Source organism: Chinchilla lanigera, unplaced genomic scaffold (assembly GCF_000276665.1).
Source record: "Chinchilla lanigera isolate Chin_1 unplaced genomic scaffold, ChiLan1.0 scaffold00009, whole genome shotgun sequence".
NCBI classification, from domain to species: domain Eukaryota; kingdom Metazoa; phylum Chordata; class Mammalia; order Rodentia; family Chinchillidae; genus Chinchilla; species Chinchilla lanigera.
In genome coordinates, this window is record NW_004955410.1 from 19,817,972 (window position 1) to 19,843,684 (window position 25,713).

Sequence of the window (25,713 nt, forward strand, 5' to 3'; positions counted from 1 at the left end):
GGCCCGGGTCGCGGGCCTGCTCTCCCCGCCACTTGTCACCGCCCCTCGGCCTCTGTGGCAGTCGCGGGAGAAAACCGGCCGCGGTGGCCCGCGGGGCCGCGGAGGATGTTCGGGAGCAGTTTCCACTCGCACTCGGTGCGGGAGAGCCGGCCGGCGGGGCGCGCGAAGGGCCGCGGCGCTGCCAGAGTCCCCAGCCTCTTTGTAACTCCGATCTTGAGATTTATGGAATCCGGGAGGGGAGGAAGGCGGCGATGAAATTGGTGCTGCTGTCTATATATAGCCTTAGATTAGCCTCTTGATCCAGCCTTCATTCAACTCTAATAGGGAGCCCCGAGCTGCGGGGGTGAAAGGGAGGAGGGGGCGGTAAATACAAGCGCGAGCCCTTCCTGTGGCTCAGCGGTAAGACTTGTTTGCTAAAATGTGTAGTCTGACGTCCCTCCAAGGTGCACAGCCGTAACCTACGGCATCTGTGAGTGCTTCGGTAGAGATTTCTCTTTACGGGTTGACTGTCGTTGCTCCACGAACTGGTATTGATGTTTCTCTCCAGGCTCATTTGTGTCAAAGAGAAATATTTGAATCCCTACGCAGATAGTTTTTGTTAAGCATCCCCGGAGCCACTCTTCCTTGCCCCCGTGCGTGTATAAAGTGAGATGCATTTTCCTTCGGCCTCATTTTGCTTGAAGCGCTTTACTAACACTTCTGAGATCCCCGGAAGATGTTTATTATTTCTTGCCTTTAACAAAAGTCTTTCCTAAACTCCAGCTGCCTCCCACCAAGGCTGCAGCTTCGAGGTGGGGGTAGGATGTCAGATCCGAGTCAGAACGTCTCACATGAAAATGGTTTGAAATTATTCATCTCAGTGTATGACAAAGAAACTTTTGTTGGATGATGCTTTAATAATGATGTGACTGTTCAAAGGAGTAGAAGGGCTTTTGAGCGTGACCGATATTTTGTAACACTTAGAATGCTGTTACTACCAAGGTTGCAATGGATTTGTAATGTGTCGTGCAAAAAAGGAACCCACAAACCTAAGAAAATGCTTGTGGAACAGCCCCAACCTGTGGTGTCTCCCGAGCAGATGCACGGGCAAAATTGGGTATTTCGCTGCCAGTATTTCCATCTCTTGTGCCAAATCTGGGCCATGGTTACTTGAAGGTCACACCTGTTTGTCTCACTGGGGTTCCTCGAGGACAGCAGCTTACTAGCTATTTTCTTGGGGCTTTATGACACCTGGGTGGTATTTAGTGCTCTGTGAATACCTGACGTCTGTCAGTTTAGAGTCAGTGACATTTAAAAACAAAGATAAACTGACATCCACGTAGTAATGCATGTAAATCATATGTTCAGTTCATATTTCTAGGAATAGATACCTAATGGATACTGTTTATCAGATTACAGTGACAGTTTTGTACAATGTAAATGTTGAATGTAGGAATAAGATTAAATGATGAGCATATTAAAATGTATTTGTATCAAAGAATTGTATTGATAACAAAGTAGCTACTCATTGAGTAGTCTGTCGTTGAAATTATGCCAGACACTTTGCATAGGAGTATTCTAATCATTGTTATAACAACCCAGGAATTAGCCAGTGCTGTCCCCATTTATGCAAATAAGGGAACTGAAAGTAAGGAAAGCTAACTTGCCTACAACCTCACTGTTAAAAGTGTCAGAGCCAGAACTGGAACTTAGATTTGTTTATCTGTCTCTAAAACCTTTTCACTGTATTTCCATTATTGTCTTTTTATAGAAATGGAAACATACCCACTGTTCAATTTCCATGACACTCTCTTCTTTTTCTTGTCCACCTTCTTAAAACTAACCATTTCTGAAATTATGAAATATTCTTGTTTGTGTCATCTCATCACTTTCTCCTACTAGTGCTCAATACCTTCTCTGACCTGTTGCAGTGGATTCCCAAGTAGCTTGCTTTTCTCTGACCTCTCCACATCCAGCTAATTCGAGAGACTCTCCATTGAAACAAGCCTCAAGCACCCATCCTGTTATTTGCTTTCTACTGGCTCCAAAGTGAAGCTCCAACTAATGTCCCAGTGGGCATTTCCAGTCAGCCAGCCACTCCCTCATACCAGCCCTAAGGCCACCACGCTGTTCCCTAACCTGCCAGTAATTTCCAGCCCTTTGTCTCTGCTCTTCTCTTCCTGGAATGACCTCCCTTCCTTCTTCACCCAGTCTCCTCCCCACACTGATACAGAATACTTAAATCTAACTGCTGCTCTTCACCTTTTGAGCTCAGCTCTGCCACCCTGTGCAGTGAGGGCATAACTCCTGTCGCTTAGGAGGTAAATAAAGTCTTTGCCCAGGGTGAGCTTGACATGTGCCCAAGTCACTGCTACTATGGTTGGCATCCTCTGATTCTTTCCTATCTTCCTCTGGACCCCAGCCACCCCTTCTCTCACCCTCTGAATTTACATCTTGTTTCAAGATCTTGGATGTCCATGAAACTGGAGTAAGCCCTTTCTTAGCATCATATTCTATTACAGTTTTTATTAATTTACTTAACCCCTCCTTACGGTAGAGTAAAAATTAACTAGGCTGAATGGATGTTTTTTTCTCAAGGTATGACTTGGTATCTTGCACTTGGTGTATGCTCAGTACATGCTGAGTTGAATTCATTTGATCTCTAAGTTATTTTAGGTGGATTTGTTTCCCTACTTGACTAATCCTTCCTGGCAATGTGAGGTGATGTGGCACTAAGCACACATGACCCTAAGCAGAGGCAGAGTCTTTAAATGTTTTGAGACTCAGGCTTCTTGACATTCCAGTGACTCCTATCAACCAAGACAAAAACACTCGTGTGCGTGATAGGACTTTGGTGTACTGTTTTTGGATGGCCCCAGTCAAGCCTCCAGTTCTGTCTTTAAGAGAACAGTTTGCTTTCTGTTACAGGGATAGTTTGTGGGTTTCTGTTTTGCTCTGTTTTGTTTTGTTTTTGAGTATTGTATCTTTCAGGCTACCATTTTACTTGACACTGACTTCTTTTCTTGCACTTACACTAGGTACATTGCTTGGCTGATTGAGTAGTTGATGCTTTTTTCAGGTTTGGAACAATATTATGGTTATATTGTCCAAAGATCCCTTGTCTTTCAGAGATACATACTGGATATAAAGAGGGAGTAGTAAGGCATCTGGGATTTGCTTTAATACAATTCTGTGACATTGGGGAACAAGGACCAGGTGAGAATTTCAATGAGTAGATGATAGCTTCCTTACACTGTTCTGTCTACTTTTGGATATGTTTGAAACCATCCATGATAAGGTTTAAAAGGAAAGAGGGGGCCAGGGATACAGCGCAGCAGCATAAGTGCCTGCCTGGCAAGCACAAGGTCCTGAGTTCGATTCCCAGTACAAAAAAAAACATAAAAGGAAAGAAATCATTGTTTTGTTTTTTTCCACAAACCTAAGGAAGTACGTGATGTGAATACGAATGTTATTTCTCTACTTGGAGTTTAGTGGTCAGGGTATTCGTTAAAACACCCTAAATCTGCAGAGGACTGTTGTGAGCAGGGCATTTACCTGAGCACGTCACATTTTAACTTCTCAACAGAACTAAGGGGTAGTGCCCCTGCTTAGTGCTTCTCCCCCAGGGTTGAGAGCATCTTACAGGCAGTTAACCTGTAACACTGCGAAGGTGACCTGCAGACAAGTCCGAAGAAGGAATGAATGCAGACACATTTAGTTCAGCTAAGAAAATCAAGATGTGGCAATAGTGATTTTTCTCCCATGCCCCCAAGCCGTCTTGGAAGGAATACCGCCCCCCAAAAAATACAAAAGCCATTGTGAGCAGTGTCAGCATTGTTAGGATGGTTGTTTTAATGTGGGGAAGTCAAACCAGGCTCTGGACAAGAGGTGCTTGCTAGCTTCTTGCTTGCAGTTTGCTTAACCCAGTCCTTACTGAGACCCTTACTTTCTGATTCTCATAGCTTTATACCTTGTGTTCCTTGATGTTTAAAATTTTGCAGGGCAGAAGACGGTTATAGCTCAGTAGGAGAATGCTTGCTTAGCATGCCTGAGGCCCTAGGTTTGATCCCTACCACTACCAAAATTTTTTCCCTTTATATTTTGTGTATGTTAAATATTTTGTAACGTGTCTTCTTGGATTTTATTTGAAGGGTTTTTAGAGCGCATTTAATGGATATAAAACCTGCCCATCTTGGCAGGTCACACACAACACCTTCCATTCTTAGCTTGCTGTGCTGCCTGCATATTGAGACTATGGATCTCCTCACTAAGTATCTTTGGGCAGTTAGGCACCAACCAAGTGCAGTGATTTGGCCTGTTCTAAATTTGGCATGTGTTGAGTAAAGAGTGCCAGAAATGCTCAGATAGTCACATTTGTAAACTCTGTGTTTTGAAAATAGGGGTTTAGGTCACTCGCTGAATGAACTAATCTTTGTTACATGCTGAAAAGACAGTGCTCTCCTTACTCTTTGTTGATTTTCACCGTTAGGTAGTGTTTTCTCTGACTTTTTTTTTAACACCAAAAAGAAAGGAAAAATATAATGACCATATACACAAGAAAGAATATTGCCTCATATTAATGTTGAGGATAGTATAATACCTTGGCCAATCCTAAGTCTTTTAACTCTAGAAGTGTTAATATTTTAGTAGGAAAACAACAATTTATGTAAGGTGGAAAATTGTAACTTTTTTTCACATTGCACCATATTTTTTAATACTCGAGGAGGACTTTAAAAACAGCTGTTAGGCCTTCCAGATAAACCCCAAGAGAAGACCTGGGGAAGAAGTGAGCAATAATAAAGGGTGATGGCCTGATGACAGCACTTTGCGTGGTGGAGAAGGTGTCATAAGCTACTGTGTAATGGTCTACTATCATCCGTTTCTTCTTTTTTATTCACTCCGAGATCCTTAAGGCTTTCCAGATTAATCGGGTTAGCTTCCAAGATTTATGGTCATTTCTGTGGGGGAAAGAGAGTGACATATGTTTTTTCTCAGCGTTGAAGGCAATAGAATGGAGCTATTATAAACAGGAAAAAGAACCCCAAGTTGATGGTGCAGAGGAAATTGCTGGCCAGAGGGAGAGGATGTAGAAGCGGTGTTTGAGAGTGTGAAGACTGCTCTTGTTAGAGTGGAGCCTCTGCAGGAAACAGTGACAGAAATCATGGTACCATAAATCTCCTAATATTTGTGTGTCCCTAAGTGGCCGTATTTTTGTTAAATCCTCTTTGTAACGATGAGTGGTTATTTTCCTTAATAGAACTCCGTGGAGAACTTGTTCTGCATTTTGAAGGTAACATATGCTAATTTAGTTTATCTAAGTACTAAACCAGACTTAAAATTAATATTTATGCTCCTGCTCTATCTAATTCTAAACTATAAAATCTGTGAAGCAAATAATGAAAAAGCTGCCTTCAGGAGTCATAAATAGCGTTCCAAGACCTTGCAACAACTTTGGCTCTCCGGAAGGTGCTCTGAGCGGAGAAGACGGTTAATGAGGTCTGGCCCTGACTCTTCCATCTGTGACAGCTCCAGATGGGCAGGGATCTCTGCGCTTTGCCCTGCACCGTGTCACAGGTGCTAAACGAAATGCACGGCCTCAGCCAGGTGGCTTGACATCTCTGTGTAGATCTGTGATTTTCAGAGTGTTCTCTTCCTCATGGATGGCAATTATAAGTTACAAAGTAAAAAACACAACGATTAAAACAGTAGTAAGTACATCCGCAACCCGAATGCGTGCCATATTCTGAATTTTAGCACACCAGCGGTCACCCATGTTTGTATCCGCATACCTCCAGATGTTTTGTCAGTGCTCAGAACAAATCTCCACCCACTAGATAGTGGCCACTGTGAGACTTGTCTGATCTGGTCCCTGCTGCCTCTACTGACTAGGTTCAGACTGGAGTAGTTGAAGGACTGATAAGTAAAGGAATGATTGTGGTTGTTCGAGCCTTGTTGAAAATGTAATTGAGAGGATTATAATGCTGCACTGGTCTTTGTTTTTGCTGTTTTCCTTTCGTTTTGAATTGAGGTGGTCTGCTTCCAGAAAATGTCATCATCCAAGACAGCCCTGTTTTCTTGGTGTGCTGTGGCCCATGAAGTCCTACGCTGGCTTTTGGCATTTTTGTCCAGTTCCTGTTTTCATTGTATAATGGGCATATGTATGGGTGTGTGTGTGTCCTTCAAATAAAGGTTCACTTTCTAGACGGGCTTGGGAAGCCCCTCCCCCTCAAATCTGAGATGCTGAGGCAGAAGTTTCTTGGTTGAGAGAATTAATAAGTAAGCAAATGTTTGGACTCATGCCCACCACCACCTTTGAGCTTCCTGAAGGAGCATTATCATGTTTGTTTGTTTTTTGCTGTGCTGGGGATTGAACTCAGGGTCTTTACACAAAGCTCTATCCCCTCCCACACCTCTTTCCTTTGAGACAGGGTCACACTAAATCACTAAATTGTCCAGGATCCTCCTGCCTCAGTCTCTCAAGTAGCTGGGATTACAGGCACGCACCACCACCACTCCTATCCATCTGCCTACCACTGTGGTTTTCTGGGCACTTTCAACAAAGCAGAATTCTCCCTCTGATTAAGAGACTGAGGGTGTCTTTTTCTCAAAAGATTTTTTCTTTCCTCCTTGATTAACCCTCTGAAGAGAGGGATACACTTCAACACCTTTGCTGTAATAGCTGATCTTGCGACTCACTGTTTGAGCCAGTAGTCACAAACACTTCTGTCAGCTTTGTGTTGTCAGGCCTTTATAAGGTGACCTGTTTGCCCTGTGTTTGACGTTCTGCTCGTTGCTAGTTCTCATCTCCTGGTTTTCCTCTCTCCCTAAGAGAGGCCTTTGATATGTATGCTGTCCACAAGCTTGATGCATCCAGGTGGAAAATACATCTCACAGAAAAATCATCTTTCTCCTGTATTAAGTTAGGCTTGACATTTATTTAGCTATTTTCCAATGAATTAGCATTTTTCTAAAGAAATGAACCTGGGAGATGAGAAACTAATAAATATTACCTTTTGATTTTATTCAGTATAGGTGAAAATTTCAAATGCATAATCATTTTCCAAAAAGTTCCATAAGACTGTGTTAAAGGGTTAAAGATGTCATTTCCAAGGGGTGACACTGGGACATGCCAGTGCAAGGTGAGAGGTGGACATAACTTTTTGTTTTATGACCTGCACTGTTAATATTTGTTGTTGTTTTGCTCCCAGTTTAGAGTTTAAAGGAGCTGATTAAAATAAAAATATAAAACCATTTTTTTCTAAGCTTAAAACTGTAATGTGCTAATTGGATTTTAACCTTTTTTCTGTATGTAAGAACTCAAGAATGAAGGATCTTATAGTAGACATCACATCAGTACACACAGTTATTGCTGAAAGTTAGACTTACAGATATTTTTTCATAATTTATCTAAATTTTCTATCATGTGTATGGTGAGCTTAACTTGATAATCAGTTAATTTTTTTCTTTTTTTGTCTTTCTGAGACAGGGTCTTGCTATGCAGTTCAGGCCTTGAGCTCAATTTGTAGTCCAGGCTGGTCTTGAACTCGCAACAATCCTCCTGCCTCAGCCTCCCGAGTGCTGGGATTACAGGCATGCACCACCACACCAGGCTATAATCAGTGTTTTTTAAAGGAATTCTTTTATCTATAGTTTCTTTCTTCATGCCTTTATTAAATTAGCAAGTCCTATACATTATCATATGTAAAATGTATGAGATTAATATTTATGTGAAATAAACACAATGAGAAAAACAAGTATAATGGGTAAAACAAACCCAGGTCTTGCCAGATGTGGAACTTCCAAATCATCATCTTGGGAAATTTTGTATTTATTCTGTTGAGACTTAGCAATACACTTTCGAAATGGCTTTTGAAAAGTGTATATTGCCTTTGAACACCACATAAAAATGAAGCTCGTTGATTTATGGTCAGCTCTCCGTTAATAGTGCTGTTGTTACTCAGCCTGATCACCTAGTCCTTGGTTTCTTTTCGTATGTCAGCATTTCATTATAAATGCATGGACAAGGGTGTGTGCACCGGGAGATACGGTGTGGTTGAATATTGAAATGGACCTACAGCCAGTTTCGAGAAGACCACACACGCTTTAACAGATTAGACAGAACAGATTAGACTATCGCTGTGGTGACAGCTAAAATTAAACTTTCCATCGCTGAGAATAGTGAAGAGAAAAATCTTATAGACTCTGGGAGAAATTCTTCAGAAGTGGGTGTTTACCTTCTCAGCCTTTTGGCTAAGATCATGTGTAGTATCTGTTCTTAACAGTTTAAAGAGGGAGGTTTTAGAACCTTATTCATTGAAAGAGAATTGATTAATGGCAACAATACAGGTTTTGGAGGGGAAGAGATTTTTCATTGAGTAATTCTGGAATATATTTTTAACCAGTTAAATTTCTATGTAGCATTACATGCATATATGTGCATTGTTTTGATATTTTTTAAATATGTACAAAAATAGTGGGCTTCACTGAAAATTAAACTTTCTGTTCAGGAGTCAGTGCTTTATTTATATATTTGTTTTGAATTAGCAAAGGTTAGAATTTTGTTTTAAAAGCCTCATTTCTTACGTTGTGTGTGCACACACATGCACCTTGCTAATTCTCTTCATGGTGATGATCTTAATGATCAATTTCATTTTATGTATTTCTACTTTGCCCCTCACTTAAGACTGTAATGTGGAAAAATACTTCCATGGCGGGCTTTACAACAGGGCAGCATGGGGCATGCTGGAGCAGTTTGTGGCTCACTTAGGCCAAGGATTTCATGTAGTTTAGGTTCGCAGCAAGGTGAAGAATGGCCTCTTCTGATGTTGCAGTTGACAGCATTTAAAAAAAATTTTTTCTGGTGCTCAGGAATAATGTGTTTATTACAGACATCTTCGTGTCAAAAGTTAGTTTGTTTTTTTCCTGGAATGCACAATCGGTACAGCGGAGTTCTTTCCTGTGTTACAGCTGAGTGATTTCTGAGGGATTTGGTAAATTATGTTACCTTTGTCTATGGCAAGCTTATTTCTAAGGAGCCCCGAAAATACAAAATCCCCACGGCATTTGGCTTCCTGAGCACTTTTCAGCTCACTGAAAGGCATATGGCTTCCTGTGATTTGCCTTTGCTCTATGGCTGTATGTATGTGTAATTATTTTTATTTCTGAGTAATCTGAAAGTGCATATATTTAGTCCCATTATTTTCAGTGTGTATTTCTTAAGAATGTTCCTTTTCTTACAGAATACACAATGCAAAGTAAAATTCAAAGACTTGCTGGGCGTGGTAGCACACACCTGTAATTGCAGCATTCAGGAGGCTGAGGCAGGAGGATCACTGTGAGTTCAAGGCCAGCCTGAACTGCATAGTGAAACACTGTCTTGAAAAGAATCCACCTCCAAAAAAATTCAAAGAATTTAATATAGATGCCATAATTGTTATGTCTTTCTGATCCTTTTGTCTGGAACAGTTTTTTAATCTTAAGTTTTTGGAGATACTGATAGTTGTGAAAAATACAGGCCATTTGTTTAGGAAAATATTCCTAGATAGGCATTTGTTTCTTCATGATTAGATTCAGGTCATCATTTTTATCTGGAAAATCATGAGCAAAATCATGTGCTTTTCATTGTAAATCCTTTGAAAATATGTGATTTTCTCTTTCCCCTGGTGAAGATGCATGTTGCCTTATTTCTTCAATGTGTAGTTACTCTTTTTTACCTTGGTAATTTATGGCAGGATACTTTGAGGTTACATATATATCCTGTTGATCATCACACACATTACCCCCCTACACACACACACATTTATCTAGACGCAGAATACATTGACAAATCTTGCATGAAATCAGTTTTTGGTGTGATGATTAGAAAATGGCAAATTTTGTAATTCCATGTTTCTTTCTTCCATTTAGTGTTAGTATTCTACTGGGGAAAAACTTTCCCTTCTCCAATTACTCCCCTTACCATTGTGTACTGATCAGTTGTTTACTTAAAAATGAACATAAAGTGACATCCGTATGGTCCTTCGAGTTCTTATTTTATTCAGTAGATCAGACTAGGGTAGTCGTTGTCCTCAAGATACTTCTATGTTGTTTTAATTTTTTTATTTTTAAATTTTTAATACAAGATATCCTAGAATCATGGTAAATGTTCCCTGCTCCAACCTTGGAATCAACCTTTTCTCAAGGACCTTTGGGGTGTTTTTTGTAAGGAATAATATCTAATAGCAGAGAATGTTACTTAGGTCATATCTAAATATCATTTCTCTTTATGTAGTAATATTATTGCTTGTAGCTCTTGGAACTAGTTTGAACTTCAGGAGAGGATACAGTTTTTCACTTAAGTATATATAATTTTCAAGTTATAGGAATGATGTATATACTTACATTGTAGAAAATCCTGAGAAGTGTAGGTAAGAGGAGTAAAATGTCTGCTTGAGCTGATGGTTCATTATGTGCTGCTGTATTTATATAGCAAGATCGTATCATGCACACAAAATTTGTCCTGCTGAATATACTTAGCATGTATTGTTTTCTTTGATAAGGCAATTTCATTTTTAATGATATACTGCACTTTAAAATTTCTGTTTTCCTTATTGTCTTTTTGTTCATATTCATTATTGCAACATCTGAAGTAGGAAAACTTTAGCCAGTGGTGCTCAACTTCTCGTTTTTGTACATGTCCCCTTAAATTTCTTATTTTGCCTCTACTCCACTGTCCTGTGAATATCTAAGATTATCAAGGTACAAGTACATCTATTAGTATCAGACTGGGAAATGTTGATTTTGTGCATTCTAAAATATATGTTTTGGTTTTTGATTATTAATTGAGATAGTGTCTTGCTATGTATATAATTCAGACTGGCCTTGAACTCGCTGTTATCCCAGCCTGACCTCAAACTCCCAGCTATCCTGCCTCAGCTTCCTAAGTGCTAGGATTGCAGGCATGGGCCACCATGCTTGTGTTCTAAGTATATATACTTTTTCGTTTTACTTTAAAGAGTATTTTTTCTAATTGCACTTTTGCTTTAGATAAAACTATCTAGTCAGTGATAAGTTTGTTTTGTCTGAATTTGGCATGAGCATCTAGCAAATATAAACAAGCTATTTGGTGAACTGTCTGCTTTCCTTGTTTTGCAGTGTGTAGTCCTGTGTGTGCCACTTTCAGCTCTTAAGAGCACGGCCCGCCTCTGTTCTTCCCCACTGTTTCATGTAGAGTAGGGCTTGCCGCTTTAACACTGGTGAGAATCTGGACCACACAGCCTTTGCTGTGGAGGGCTGTGCTGTACCTTGTGGGCTGTAGGGTGTTCAGCAGCATCCCTGCTAGACGTCAGAGGCATCAGCCCGCTCCTCCTGCCATGGCAAGAAAAACTGTGCCCTTAGATTGCCAGGTGCCCCCGGTGATAAAAATTAGCAGTTACTCCTTGATGAAGCCATGAAGGCCTTAGAGAGTGGGCATCCAGAAGTACTTGATACGTTCATAAGTGTATTTAAACCACCGCTGGGCAGTTAGTAGTCATTGCCCATTTCTTTGTGTTATGCTGCTGTTTACTCAAAATTTTCAGGATGTACAGCTTTTAATATTCTAAGTATGTGATGGTTATTGTAATTATTTTATCCTGTAGACAGAGATTCTCAGAGTCTTACCTAGATCAGAGGTTTGGGGGCATTTTGCTATGAAAACAACTTGAAACTCATTTGAGGGATGAGTTGCCTAAAAGTCAATGTATGTTCTTCTGTCCTTAATGTTCTTCACTGAGGAATGTGTTTGTAAGTTTTTGGAAGAAATTTGTTAAATTTCATGCTTTTTTACCAAAAAAGTTTTGACATTTTGTATTTACTAGGATCAGAATGCAGGGAGAAGCATGAAACAGCAATTATTTTTGTATTACAGAAAAGAATATTGGGTTCATTTGTAAACTTTTATAGTTACACTATTTGCTATTATAAATTTTTACAAATTTTTAAGTACTAAAACTAGAATCCTTAGGTTATTTAATTAAGGTTCTGGTAGAGGCTGGGTGATTTTGAAAATAAAGAGGCTGTTAGCTACAACACCAAGATAAGGATAGTAAAGCTAATGTTATTCTGGGCAACAGATTGCGCAGTGTTTTTACAGGTGTATATTTAGTTGGTTGCTTTAGAACATTAATAAACTTTTAGAGGCAATTTAATTACTTTTGTTTCTTTGGAGAGAATTTTGTTACAGTGTTATCAGCCTCAAAGTTTCCAAGGCCCTGCACGTTCTTTAAAGGATTTCATGATGCTGTCCGTATAGTTTTCGCTTTAATGGAAAGAACAGTTTGCAATTATGGGTAATTTGGTTTTTTCTTTCGTAGTAGCATATCGCACTGACTTAGAATATGAATTAGAAGGTAATTCTTGAATCTTGCTGCTCAACACAAAGAGCTCCAAGAGAATAGCTCGGTTTTCTGGGGTTCTGTTCGATGTTGTTTTATCTTTGTGAAGCACTGTCTCCTTTGGAAGAGATGCTGTTGCTGCACACTTCTTAGATTCCAAAATCCTGTTCCTCTGAAGTCTTAAACAGTGTTGACCAACTACCTTGGTCTCCTTGCACTGTGGTGACTTTTTTTTTCTTGACCGCTGAAACCACGTGGCTTTGAAATTTGGGCAAAATGACCTTAGTGCTACTTTATTTACACTATATTCCTTAGAGTCCCTGCCCTTGAATGTGTTTTCCCATTCCCGCAGCTTACGAGTTTGTAGCTGTAAGGATTGCTCTAGAGCTGCGTTACCCAGCGGAGCAGCTGTCAGTCACGTTGACTGCTTAAATTTAATTCTTAAACAATAAAAACGGAGCAAAATTGAACATTGCTTCCTTAGTCATACCACAGTGCGAAGGCGCAGAAGCCAAGTGTGTCCGCTGACACATTAGACAGTGTGTTTAGGGTAATATAGTAATAGAGATTATGGCTATAACATACATTGATTCCATCATCACAGAAGGTTAAAATATCTTCTTTCTGTCCTTTTATTTTGACCCCTGCCTGAAAGTATTACATGTTAGAAGGTTGGGGTTGTGTGAGTAGCCTAATTATCATATGCATAGCGTATATTAGTGGTACGGCCTGTTTTTACATGATAGGTTTTCCTAGTTTAAAGACCAGTAGAAAATATAGTATCAGCCGGGCATAGTGACACATGCCTGTGATCCTAGCACCTGAGAGGCTGTAGCAGGAGGATCATAAGTTCAAGCTCAGCCTGGGCACCTTAGAGACTAAGAAAAAGAAAAGGAAAGGAAAAGGAACTTGAATGTATAGCTCAATGTGAACTGCATTGAATCTCCAATACACAAAAGAGTAATATATGTAACTACTTATATTAAGTAGTTAAAAACAATTACGTCTTTGTTTGGACAGATGGAAGATTAGGGCCTTCTCTGATAGATCAGCTCCTTTCCAAAATAGAGAATTAGGCCAGGCGTGGTAGCACATGCCTGTAATCCCAGCACTTGGTAGGCTGAGGCAGGAGTGCTGAAATTACAGGCATGTGCCACTGCTCCTGGCTGAATTGATGGTATTTTTAATATTCCATCATAGGTAAAGAACTTTCTATAAACCAGCCTTTTTGGATTCTGAGGCTTAAATCTATTTCCATTTTGCTTATGGTAGATCCGTGTCAGCTGTATTTATTTATCCAACAGCTACTTCAACTAATATGTGAGGTGGTTCATCTGAAAACTAATAATGCCAGCTTAATTAATACACATATATTAGAGAGCGAGTGTTGAGTAAGAGTGAGGGAAGTCAGGCACAGTGGTGCTCTGCTGCAGTCCCACCCCTTGGGAGGCTAGGCAGGAGGATCATGAGTTTTTGGTTAGCCTGAGCTACTTAGCAAGATTTTGTCTCCAAAAGGGGTGGGAGGGGAATACAATTAAGATGGTCAGCTGAATTTATTTCAATAAATTGTCTTGCCGGGCGTGGTAGCACATGCCTGTAATCCCAGCACTTGGGAGGCTGAGGCAGAAGGATCGTTGTGAGTTCGAGGCCAGATCGTTGTGAATTTGGGCTACAAAGTGAACTCAAGGCCAACCTGAACTGCATAGTGAGACCCTGTCTCAAAAAGACAAAAAAAAAAAGAGAGAGGGAGAGAGAGAGAGAGAGAGAGAGAGAGAATTAAAGACAGGAATACCAGGCAAGACTCAGTGAACATTCAGCGTGTCTGTCCCTTAATGTGGGCTGCGCAGCGAGCAGTATTAGCACCACAGGGCCAGTCCTTGCTGCTGCCGGTTGTCACAGCTGAGCCCCAAGGCTGGGAGTTGCGGGATGGAATCTGCTAGACACTGGGACAGTTCTGTTAACAGAGTCAGGTAGACAGTATACACCTAACATATTAGACCCGAAAGCTTTTTGTTCAGACCTTTCCATGGAGAATGAATAGAAATTGTTTTAAAAGTGTTTAATTTATTAATAACTAGTTTCCAAATTTTTCATCAATTGAATTTAAGTGTTTTTCTGATGCCCCTTTATCTTCAGAGATAGCCAAGAAATCTAGTCCCTTGTATGACATGGGAGATGCTGAAATCGTTTTGTTTGCCATTTTATATATGCATTCTAATAATGTCAAACCATAGAAATGTTATGTTTTGTGGGGACAGGAGATTTATTGTCTGTGTGGTTTACAGGTTTATTTTGTTTGTTTGTTTGTTTAATGGAAGTCAAATCATGATGTGTACATAGTACCTCAGATGAATTTATCTTTGAGGATTCTGTTAAACTTTTTTTTAAACTGTCATATTTTTAGTTGATATCAAATTGTAATGCAGTGTAATAAACATAAGTTTTTGACATTGGCCTAACAGAACTACCTTTGTTGCTCTTTCTGTGTTATTTTCTGAGGTTTGAGCTAGCCCTATTTTTTTTTTTTTTTTTTAATTGCAAGTGCCCTAGCTTCTCTTAAGGCCAGGGCTTTTGTACGTGCTCAGTAAGGACCTTATAAAGGCTGACCCTCACCGGAGCAGATTATAGTGTAGCCAGGAGAGCTAAATTTAGAGGGAAGCCTGCCTCTGCTCCAAATAGTAACAGCTAAGAGACAGACACTTAGTGAACACAGTATCTTCAGTCAGTCTCTTACTGCATGGGTGAGTTTTTTGTACGTCTTGCTGGTGTGTATGCTAAAATCTTTGCGTCCGTATTTATGTTTACTCATTATGATGTTGTCCTCCACAGAGACTATAGTGAGGGTGTGGAGACTAAACTCCTAAAACAGACCTATGAAGGAACATTGCTGTGTTTCAAAAAGCCAAGGGGTAGATACACAGTAGTTCTCTCAGGATGTTTATTTAATGGTAATTCTCCATCATCAGAAAAAGTAGGAAAAAGGTACAAAGATAAAGCTTAAGAGGGAATTCCATGAGTTTGTGTTCCAGACCAATAAGTTTTAGAGAAGGCCCACACTTTAATTTTTTTTAATTACAAAATCAAAACATCATTAGAGAGTTAACTGCTTTGTTTATGTGTTCCCCTGCTAAAGATATTTCAAGCTACTAGGATTCCTTTTTCTTTTTCCTTTTTTTTTTTTTTTTCAGAGAGAGACCTTAAACTCTCTCAGCAGGGTTTTTGTTGTTATTGTTGTTCTGTTTTGTTTTATTTTTTCCATAAAATAAGAATACATTTGGCATACTACTTGTACAGTTTGGGAGTTGTGGAGACATTGAAGGTAACACATAATACAGTGTCATCACTTTTGCACCAATTAAATGTTTGCCCATCCAGAGTGACTGATAAACATCCCAGTCGGGAACTTTCTGAATGAGTCTTGTAGTGAGTATAAATAATGCTTTAGAAGCTCTATTTCCAGCATCCATCAATGAACTGAGGTTTCGCCCACTGAATTCATGGCATTTGTAACTATCTTAGAATGTACCTGTTGCCTCAGGCACAAACAGCAAAGTAGTCGCTTTCTGTACCCTCACTGTACTGAGTACTGCTCTTGTCTGAACTCTGACGTTGTATTAGAGGTATTTGGATTTTTATCTCTTCCCCTGGTTTCCTTCAGGGTATTGGTTCTAGCTTAGTTGCCTACTGGTCTTAGAACAGTGTGAGAGTTCATTTTACTTTATAGAATAGGTCAGAATCCCTTCAACTCCAGTGTTAAATTATGTTTCATGTTTGCTATGTTGTGTTGTTTTGTTTTGTTTTGTCTTTTTGTCTTTTTGAGACAGGGTCTTGCTATGCAGTTCAGGCTGGCCTTGAACTCACTTTGTAGCCCAGGCTGGTCTCAAACTCTCAGTGATCCTCCTGCCTCAGCCTCCCGAGTGCTGGGATTACAGACATGAGCCACCATGCCCGGCATGTTTGCTATGTTTTTGTAATTAGTTTCTCTTTGTAGTTTTTGAGTCAGGGTCTTGCTGTGTACTATAATTCAGACTGGCTTATTCTCAATGGTTAAGATTTGTTATGGAGCAAGTTTTACATATTTGTATCCTTACATTTTCCTTGTATATATTATTTTTACCCCCTTTTAAGCCAATAAAGAGTTATGCTTTACTCCCTTTGAGTTAGTTGTTTGCTTTCCCACAACAATATGCCTTGAGCACTCTTCCATATCAGTAGAGCGGTTTATTTGACAAGTGTTTAATAAATGCCTATACCTGGCCCTCTTTTTAGGTATGAAAGACACAGTATTGTGTAAAACCTACAAGGTCCCTACCCTCACTGAGGTTACACTCCCGTGAGAGAAAATAACCACAGAGAAATAGATACTAGTCAAATGGCAGGTAGTGCAGAGGGTCCTAAAAAAAATAAAAGAAAGTAAAGCTAGTTCAGGACAAAGTGACAAGGAGCCACTTTTGTTGAAATGGCCCAGCGTTTATCTGCAAAGGAGCAATTAAATGAGTGCAGGAAGTCAGCTATGTAAACAGCCCTTCCTCGGAGAGAAGCAGGTGCATGGCCTCAGAAACCAGACCTCATCCAGTCTACCAGAAGTAAAGGAAAGCGGGTAGTGTGGCCGGAATGCAGTTGAGTGGTAAAAGAGAGGGGGGTTTCATATACATATATAATCAGAAATGGAGCCAGGGTAAGAATTGCTGCATCGTTAGATCTAATTCATTCATTTATAAGGCTGCATGATGTTCCAGGCAGTAGCCAAATGGCAGCTTATTTGATCAGACTCATATCTGTGGGCATTTATTTAACTTACCATTTTGTTCATTAGTCCTGCAGTGCTGCAGTTAAATCCTTTTACAGAGACACAGATAAAGGTATTTGCATCCTCATGTGGGTGTAACTGTAGAAAAAATGCCTGGTACAGGAATTGCTGGGCCACAGGTTATATCCAGGTGAGTATTTATAGATTTTCACCAAATGCGCCCCAAAAGATGCTGTGTAGATTCCAGCCTCTGCCAAAGTTAATCACTGTGGTTGTTTTCCCTGTGTCCTTTGCCGACACTTGAATGTTTCTGCTAGTCCAGTAGTTAAAAAGGTATTTTCATGTATGTTTAAAGTCCAGCATACACTAGTAGCTATATATTTATATGAAGTAATTATTTTAAAATACCTGATATTCATTTCTTTTTCAGAAATTTTATGAATAAGCATCAGAAGCCAGTGCTAACAGGCCAGCGGTTCAAAACTCGGAAAAGGGGTAGGTTGTGTTTTCTCTGTGTGTTTCTGTTTCTGAATAAGGTTGAAAATTAAGATAGAAAGATAAGACTTGCAGTGATCCCTGCTTGCACTTAACCTCACAAATTCTATTCCTGTGAGATCCAAATTTAGAATCTGAAGTCAAACCAGTTCCTTAGGTCTTTCTTGGACAAGTCATTCTGCTTGTCTGAGGTATATATCTTTGTAAAATTAAACACTTGATAAACTTGACCATTTTTAACTTCAGCATTTGGGTTTTGTTTTCTTCATTGTCTTTGTTTCTTGTCAATGGCAAAGATGCTTATGCTGTGAAATAGGGAGAGAGGTACTGAAGAGTACTTTCTTAGAATTTAGGAAGCCAAATTAAATCTTCTGCCATAATACTCTTAAAATTCATAACATTTTCATGTGTCTTTTATTGTGGGTGTAATATTAATAGTAGTAGACACCTTGTGATGATTGGTAAAATATCTGTGTGAGTGGCTTTTTTGCATATTGTTTATTTTACCATCCTTACTATGTAAAGTATATTTTAAATATGATTTTATACTTAGTTTTATCCAATTACATAGTGTTGCACATAGTTTTGGATAATTGGTATCTATTATGTAAAAATACTATACATTTATAGTCAGTTTTGCGATTGTATTCTCTTGTATGTAAAAACAGTCAGGCTGAAATTCCATAAGGAAACTCTTTCAAAGAAGAAACATGAGATGAATTGTTAACTGACTTTGAGAAAGGCTGAAAAATATTTAAGAAGTATCTTTGAAAGGCAAGTGATCTTCGAGCAAAGCCGAGTCGTCTCAGCAGTAGCCCACTTTGTACGTCCTTGGCGGGCCAGGTGCTGAGGCAGCACCGGCAGCCTGGGTTCTCTTGCAGGCTGGTGTCCACCTAGGTAGCAAGTCCAGTCAGCTAGAAAGACTGGAAGGCCCAGTGCAGTGGATCAGAAGAGGTTGGAGGAGTCCCTAGACAGAAGTAGGACTGAACTTGATTACATAAGCTATAAGGACAAGGGTAGCTTGAGCCATGTCTTTATAATTGGTCTCAGTCGTACAAATTTGTTTCTTTGTTGGAATCTGGCAGCAGATACCAACACGAGGCACTGACTAGCATGTACTTATTGTCTCACTGTTTTAAGAAGTCTTTTTAAAGAAAAGAAATCACATAGATGATTTTGAAAGGCGTTACCAGGAGAGCGATACCAGGGAAGAGACTGAGGGCCCCAGGAGTGCGATACCAGCTATCTGTGCCTGACGGGGAGGTGCAGAAAGGTCTGGCATTGCCTGCCTGTCTGCGCAGGGAACGTGCTAATCTCAGACCTGGATCTCTAGCTCAAGCAGTTTGGTGAGCCTGACGCTGATTCACCGAGTTCAGTAGCCAAGACGGCGCAAGGTTGTGTTGCGCAAGAGCAGACGAGATTCCACAAGTAAACGGGCCCTTCCCGGCAGCCATCAGTGGGGAAACCGGAAAGGGTCTCTAATTCTGCAGAGCAGTTTGCCGCTGATTCATTTGGTTGTCACGATTGTGTCATGAGAGTACTCAGGGAAAGTTATGGAGAAATAGATATTGTTTGTCAGAAGATCTGGGTTTATGTAACTCAGGTCAGATGGGAAATGAAGCAGCATTGAGCCATTTTGTGCCAAGCTGCTAAATGGAAAAAACAAATTGTGTCAACTTCAGATTGCCGCCTGCTGACTTACTGAGCTTTGGCTTTGCTTCGCCATTATGATAGGGCTTTCAGGTAAATGGTTAGCAGCTTTGTGAGGTGAGGGAAAAGAAAGTACTGAGGATATCTCAGTCCTCTGCTAGGCTGTCTTCTGAAGATCTGTCTTCACTTGGGAAGTGTTCCCTTAAAGAGCGTGTAGAACCCTGTTGAGATCTTTATGAAATGCTGTGTGTTTCCTAGTGTGGCTTGTGGAAGTCTGAAAGGTTGAAAATTTCTCTCCTCCACTATTCCTGTGCTTTACTAACTGGAATAATCCTGCTACAGTGTCCACACTTGGGGTAGCTTTATGGGGACAGGCCTCAGCTGTTGGAAGATGATCACAAGACTTAGTGAGCCATCTGTGGTCCTTTCATGGCCTATATTCTCATCGTGTAGAAAAGAAAGTATCTTTCTTTTAAGAAGGGGAGTTACCCTTTGGGGGCCAGATCCTGTGTAAGGGTGAAGTTGTCTTTGCTTGCCAGTTGGTCTTTCTTAGAGGTACAGTTACCCTCTTCTTCAGCTCACAGAATTACTTCTTTAGAGTTCTTATCTTCCCTCTCTACACAATAAGACTCTATTATGTATATTTTTTCTGCTGCCAACATTTGCCTGTTTAGGGAAGCCAGATAAAATTAGTGAAAATAGAAGAGGAAAGAAATGAGCAAGTTGTAGGCATTTGAAGTAAGCATGTATTCATAGGTTTCTCCCTGAGACTAAGCTTTGTGCTGGTCTTTTTAAATCACTGTTCAATTTACTGGGCTAGGGATATAGCTCAGTGGTAGAGCTTTTTGCCTGGCATGCGTGAGGCCCTGGGTTCAATCCCCAGCACTGCAAGACAGAACAATACAAAAGAAAATTTACCATAAGTGGAGTTAGTAACTGAATAAACCTTTAAACCTTAAAATACATAAAAGTAGCATGTATAATTAGAAAATGCATGATACTTCTTACTATAGTTTAGCAGCCTTCAGGAAGACATACAGGATATGTTATTCATCAATTTATTAACAGATTGGGCAGATGCTGTGTTTACCAGTTGCCATAGTTTGTACAACAAGCAGTATAATTAGATAACACACAGGCATATTTGAGTGTCGAGAATAGGCCGTTTCTCTGCAAAGGCTATTATGACTAATTCTTCAGTGTCATACTTGTGATTCACTAGCAGTATCAATTACAGACCATACTTTCTACTTCAAGGGAGGTTTGTTAAGGAGGTAATGGCATATTTTTGTTAGGAGTTTGTAAGTACTTGTGCTAGTCCATTCTCAAATGAAATACAAACTATATGATAATATTGTTGCTCCAGATAGGAAGGAATCTTTGGGTAAAATGTCTTGGCTCCCTGGACTCCCGTTGGTGTTCTTGCCATTTTCTCGTGTGGGAGTTTCCTTTTCCTCTCAATGGAGACTGTCTTCTCAAGTGGGAGATTTTTTTCAGCCAATGAAAGAATATTAGTTCTCTGATGCCGTCAGAACTTCTAAGATAGCCAAGCCTTGTAATATATAAGTGATCCTTTGACAGAATGCTTTATTGCTCAGTGTTGAAGTATTCTTGGCCATGATATGTTTTCTTTAACTTTTCCTCTTCCTTGGCAATTCTTTAGGAAAATTATAATGGGGGGATGAAGGCCTTTTTAGAAACACAAGTTTTTAAAATTCATCTCTTAAATTCAAAATGGAGTCTTTGGTAGAGATTCTCAGCGTAGCCTGTGTTTTTTTCTCATTCACCCTACTTATATTCCCAGTACCTCAATTCATAATTTTCAAATCATCAAAACCTGACCTACCCCCCCGCAACAACATCCAAACTCGTAGTGTGTTTACAAGGATGGCCTCAGTTGACTTTGGAAGCTGGTCACAAGATTTCATAAACAGCCTGTGGTCTTTTCACTTGGAATGTTCTCATAGAAAAGGGGAAAAAATGTTTCTCCTAGGAGGAGGAATTACCCTTTGGCCAGAGCCTGAATAAGGATGAAGTTATCTCTGCCTTCCAGTGGGTTCCTCTTGCTCAGAGATAGTTTCCCCCTCCTCCAGTCCCATGGAACGCGTTCCTCTCCTCCGGAGCGCTTATCTATTTCCCCTCCCCCTCGCCACAACAAGACCCTAATTATACCCCCCACCCCCATCGGCATTTGCATGACCGAGGCTGCATAATGTTTTCCTTACGGCATCAGAAAGACCTTCTATCCTTTGTGTATGACAAATATTGTTCCAGTTAATTTATGTGAGTCTTTATGGCGTCTCACACCCTGTGACTCCAACTGGTACTGGGAATGCCATTCTTCTCTGGTTCTGAGGCTGATGTCAGCCGTGTTAACCACTTTTATAACCCATCCCTTCTCTTAGAAAACTCCAAGCAGTCAGTCTGTACGAGCCAGACAGTTTGGTTTTTAAATGTACTTTTAATTTTATCAAAATTATGCAAGCACATGGTTTAAATAGTCAAACAGCTCTGTAAGACATGTTATAACAACAGCAAGCCTACTCCCCAGAGGAACTCTTTCAACTCTTCTAACTGCTGCTTTTGACATTTACATTCATGTTGCCAAACGGCGTTCTTATATGGCTGTCCCTTGGCTTTTCTGCTGTGTTTAAATTCTCACTTCCTAGGGTAGAAGTTGAGGCATCATTTCTCTCCCTGCCTGCACCCTCCGGTGTGGCTTGTGCCCTGCTACTCTGCTCTTTCATGACATACTAATTGCAGCTAGACCAGTGCTTAGGCTTATGTTTTTATGACCTTGTACATGCTAGTCACAGCTGAACAGGTATTTATTTTTTTCTGGAATTATTTCACTATCTTTGTATTAAATAAATCTAATAATTTCACTTCTTTCAGCTTAGTTTTCTGAGCCTTGAAGCAAGTCAGCCTTTTCCTTTGTCGCACAAATCTCTTGATAGAAAGAACTTTAGGGATTCTAGCAGTGCGAGTTTATTGAAGGAACTCTTCTGTCCTGTCATATATTATGTATTGAAGAATTCACTCCTGGTCAGGTTACTAAGCCAGCTGTAGAGCTGTCAGCTTGGAATGTTTGAAATGCCCTTTCACCCTTTCCCACAAGAGTGCGGATCGCCTGTCTTTTACGTGCTTCCTTGTCTTTTTTCTAGGCCCTCCTGACCTACTCCTTAGTTGTTCTCCAGTTTTGAGGCTTTGAATGTTTCAGTGTATGTGAACTTTGCTCTTGCTCTTGATGAATGGTTTGGCCAAGCACTAGCATTCTGGGTTAGAAAAATTGTTTTCTCCGGAGCTTTGATGAAATTCCTTCTGGTTTCTGATATTTTATGAATTGTTGAGCAATTCATGTCATTTTGTTTCTTGATATTTTGTGTAGCTTATTTTTGTTGTTGCTTTTGTTTGTTTGTTTGTTTTTCCGGTATCCGGAATCAAACTCATGACCTCGTGCTTGCCAGGCAGGCGCTGTGCTGCTGAGCTAAATCACCAGCCCCTGTTGTTGCTTTTTTATTTTGCTTTATTTGTCCCCAAAAATTCAGATAGTTGTTTTGTGCCGGTCTTCTGAAGTACATCCTGATGGGTGCACCTAGCTCGGTGGGCGTCTACTTCCGTCACTACGCTGGGTTCTCTGGCAGCCTTTTAGTTGGACATTTTTCAGTTCTGTGAAATTTTTTTTGAAATGTTTAAAATAACTACAAATTCTGTCCTTTTTGCCATATTTTTTATTTGGATATTTGACTGGTCTGCCCTTTTTGTTTTTTGTTCTTGTTTTCTAGGTCTTTGACCTTTTTTCTAGTTTCTAGCAGAGATTCTCAGCTTTTTGTTTCAGTTGTTTCATTGAGTTTTTCACTCCTCTGTCATGTTTTATTTCCAAGGACTCACTTTTATTCAGTGTATTCATTTATAATGTCTGTCCCTCCTTCTTCCTCTTTTGTCCTGCTCTCTCAGCTTCCGGCTGCACATCAGCTTCCTGCGGGAAGTACTGCATCTCTAGGGGTGAGACCAAAACTGCCCCGACTCCCGGGTTTCTGACCTCACCGCGCCTTGCCCCTTCTCCCTCGTTGCTCATTGCAGCCCTTCACTTACGCCTCTCACGTGTGCTCTTGTGATTGCGCCATACTTGTCTTATCAGTGTCCCTTGAGGATAGAAGGCTGTGTAATATTTGTATTTCCTTACGACCTCTGAGGCCCTATCAAGAGATCCCCAGAGTCAAAACCATTTTTATAATGATTCTGATGTTATTTATTATTTACCTCTTGCACATTGTCCCATGAATTACCGTAGTCTTCTAGTCTATAGAATGTGTGCTATTAGACGAGGTTAAATTCAGTGGCTATAAGAATCCTTCCATCTACTGATTAAGCCAGGCATTAAAAAAAATGAATAAATATTCTAAAATTTTCTAGCTGAAAGCCTAATAAAATAAGCAGCTGTGCATATAACCTCCATGAACAAAAAGCCCTTTGGAATCTTCAGTACTTCTTAAGAATGTCAAGGGGTCAGGAAGGCACAAAGGTTAGAATGTCTGCTCCAAGACTATAAATATGCATATATAGTTCATAACACATACTACTAAATATTCAAGTACTCTAGAATTACTTATCTTAGAAGAGAGATGGCCCTTCTTACTTCATCCCTGTCATCCCTTCATCTTTATGTTTATATTTTCCTATATTCTTTGGTGATTTTTCTGGTAATTTTCTTTCTCCATCTTGTGAATTTAAGTTTCCTGTTACACTGTTTTTTCTCTGATGGTTAGAGTTAGTAATTCACATTGGCCTAACCTACGAATGACATAAATGAATAGACATTAATTTCATTATTTATGAGTTAGAGAGTCGAAGTATTTCTGTGGCCTCTAAACAGGAATACATTATTGCTTGGGTAAGTGTTTGAACAAGTTGTTTCTAAACATGGAAATCTGATAGAAAATTTTAAATTGTCCTTCAGTTTCTAAATAATCACTCTGTGAAGTAAACAACAATGAACAAAGAGCAGTGTGGTTCTTTGGGGAGATGGTGTGCGCTAAAGGGATAATCATGATTTTTTTGCATTTTAGATGAAAAAGAGAAATTCGAACCCACAGTCTTCAGGGATACACTTGTCCAGGGGCTTAATGAAGCTGGTGATGACCTTGAAGCTGTAGCCAAATTTCTGGACTCCACAGGCTCAAGATTAGATTATCGTCGCTATGCAGACACACTCTTCGACATCCTGGTGGCGGGCAGCATGTTGGGTAAGCCACGCACTACGGCATCTTCATACATACTTCGGTTCTGCTGTCACATTTACTTATAGGAGAGAATCTTAATAAGCTGCCACTCACTAGAGTTGATTTAAAAATGCAAATGCGGTCTACAATTGTTACCTCAGTTACAGCTTGGAATGGCATTAATGTGGGTTAAAATGTTTCCTGGTTGATAAAGGCATAGAACCGAAGCGTTTCTGCTGACGTTACAACAGTTCGCGACTTTGCTTTAACTAGAAGCCAACTGTCCCATACGTTCCTGATCCTTAAATGTTGATGGAGGGGCCATAAACGTGTTAACTCCGCGGAAGCGTGTGACTGTGTGTCACCTAGATCCTTCAGTGTGCTTAGTGAGCCCAAGTGACGCACAGCAAGCATCTTTTCCTTTGAATCTCATCCCAATCTCCAAGGTTTTGTCAGTGCCATTTCGCCCATAAATAACACAGTATCAAGAAATATAGATTAGCCTAGTTTCTAAAAAATCATTTGAATTGTGAATGCTGTACTTAGTTAGAAGGATTAAAGGTAGACGATTTGTAATTATCATAGGCCTGTGAAAGCAGAGTAAAGGTTGTGCATCGCAGAGCAGAGGCCTTTGGGAAGAGGGCTTCAGAAGACCTGTAGGTGACCACCTGTTTTTCCTGTCCTGGGCCTTCTCAGGTCTTCGTTACTAATAATTAGTTCCTGTGGTAGCTGTAAATCACCAGGAGTGGTCGCTTTTCCTAGGCCAGCAATTTCCAGTTGTCTGAGGACCTTTGCACATGTGCGGGAGCATTTTGATTATTATGAAGACTTGGGAGTGGGGCCCAGGTATGCTTCCTGCTCCGCTGCGCCAAGCACAATGAACACAGTGTGAAGTTGCTCTGCCCCAATTCTGTGCCTTCCGTTGAGAAACAGGGCTTAAACCAGCTCACTCTGGACTTTGAAACAAGGGTGTATCGTTCCTCCTTTTTGATGGGAAAGCTCTGCTGAGCTCTTATTTCAAGCGTAATTTCCATTTTGAACTCCCCCCACCAAGATAGTTTTTACCTAGTCCATAGGACTTAGCCCCTTGAATGGGCTTCAGTGGAAGTCCAGGGCTGGCACTAGTGGCTCAAGATAGGGGTGGAGGGTGTTTGCTACTCTGAGGCTTTGAAGGGGGAGCTCTGTCTGACTGGGCATGGCCCAGCTCACACAGTACTGTGTTTCATATAGAGCCTTCGAAGCACAGAAGCATTGAGGACACTCT

At 40.3% G+C, this 25,713-nt stretch overlaps 1 protein-coding gene across 1 annotated transcript in view; it reads left to right on the plus strand.

Moving 5' to 3' along the window:
- The first annotated feature begins 15,036 nt into the window (after nucleotides 1-15,036).
- Nucleotides 15,037-25,713, plus strand: part of Bzw2 (basic leucine zipper and W2 domains 2) — a 41,640-nt gene continuing 30,963 nt past the window's right edge. The window contains exons 1-3 of the mRNA XM_005377337.2: nucleotides 15,037-15,073; nucleotides 17,513-17,577; nucleotides 24,297-24,473. Coding sequence (XP_005377394.1) covers nucleotides 17,520-17,577; nucleotides 24,297-24,473 — 235 coding nt within the window. The 5' untranslated portion in view covers nucleotides 15,037-15,073; nucleotides 17,513-17,519. The remainder of the gene's footprint in view (nucleotides 15,074-17,512; nucleotides 17,578-24,296; nucleotides 24,474-25,713) is intronic.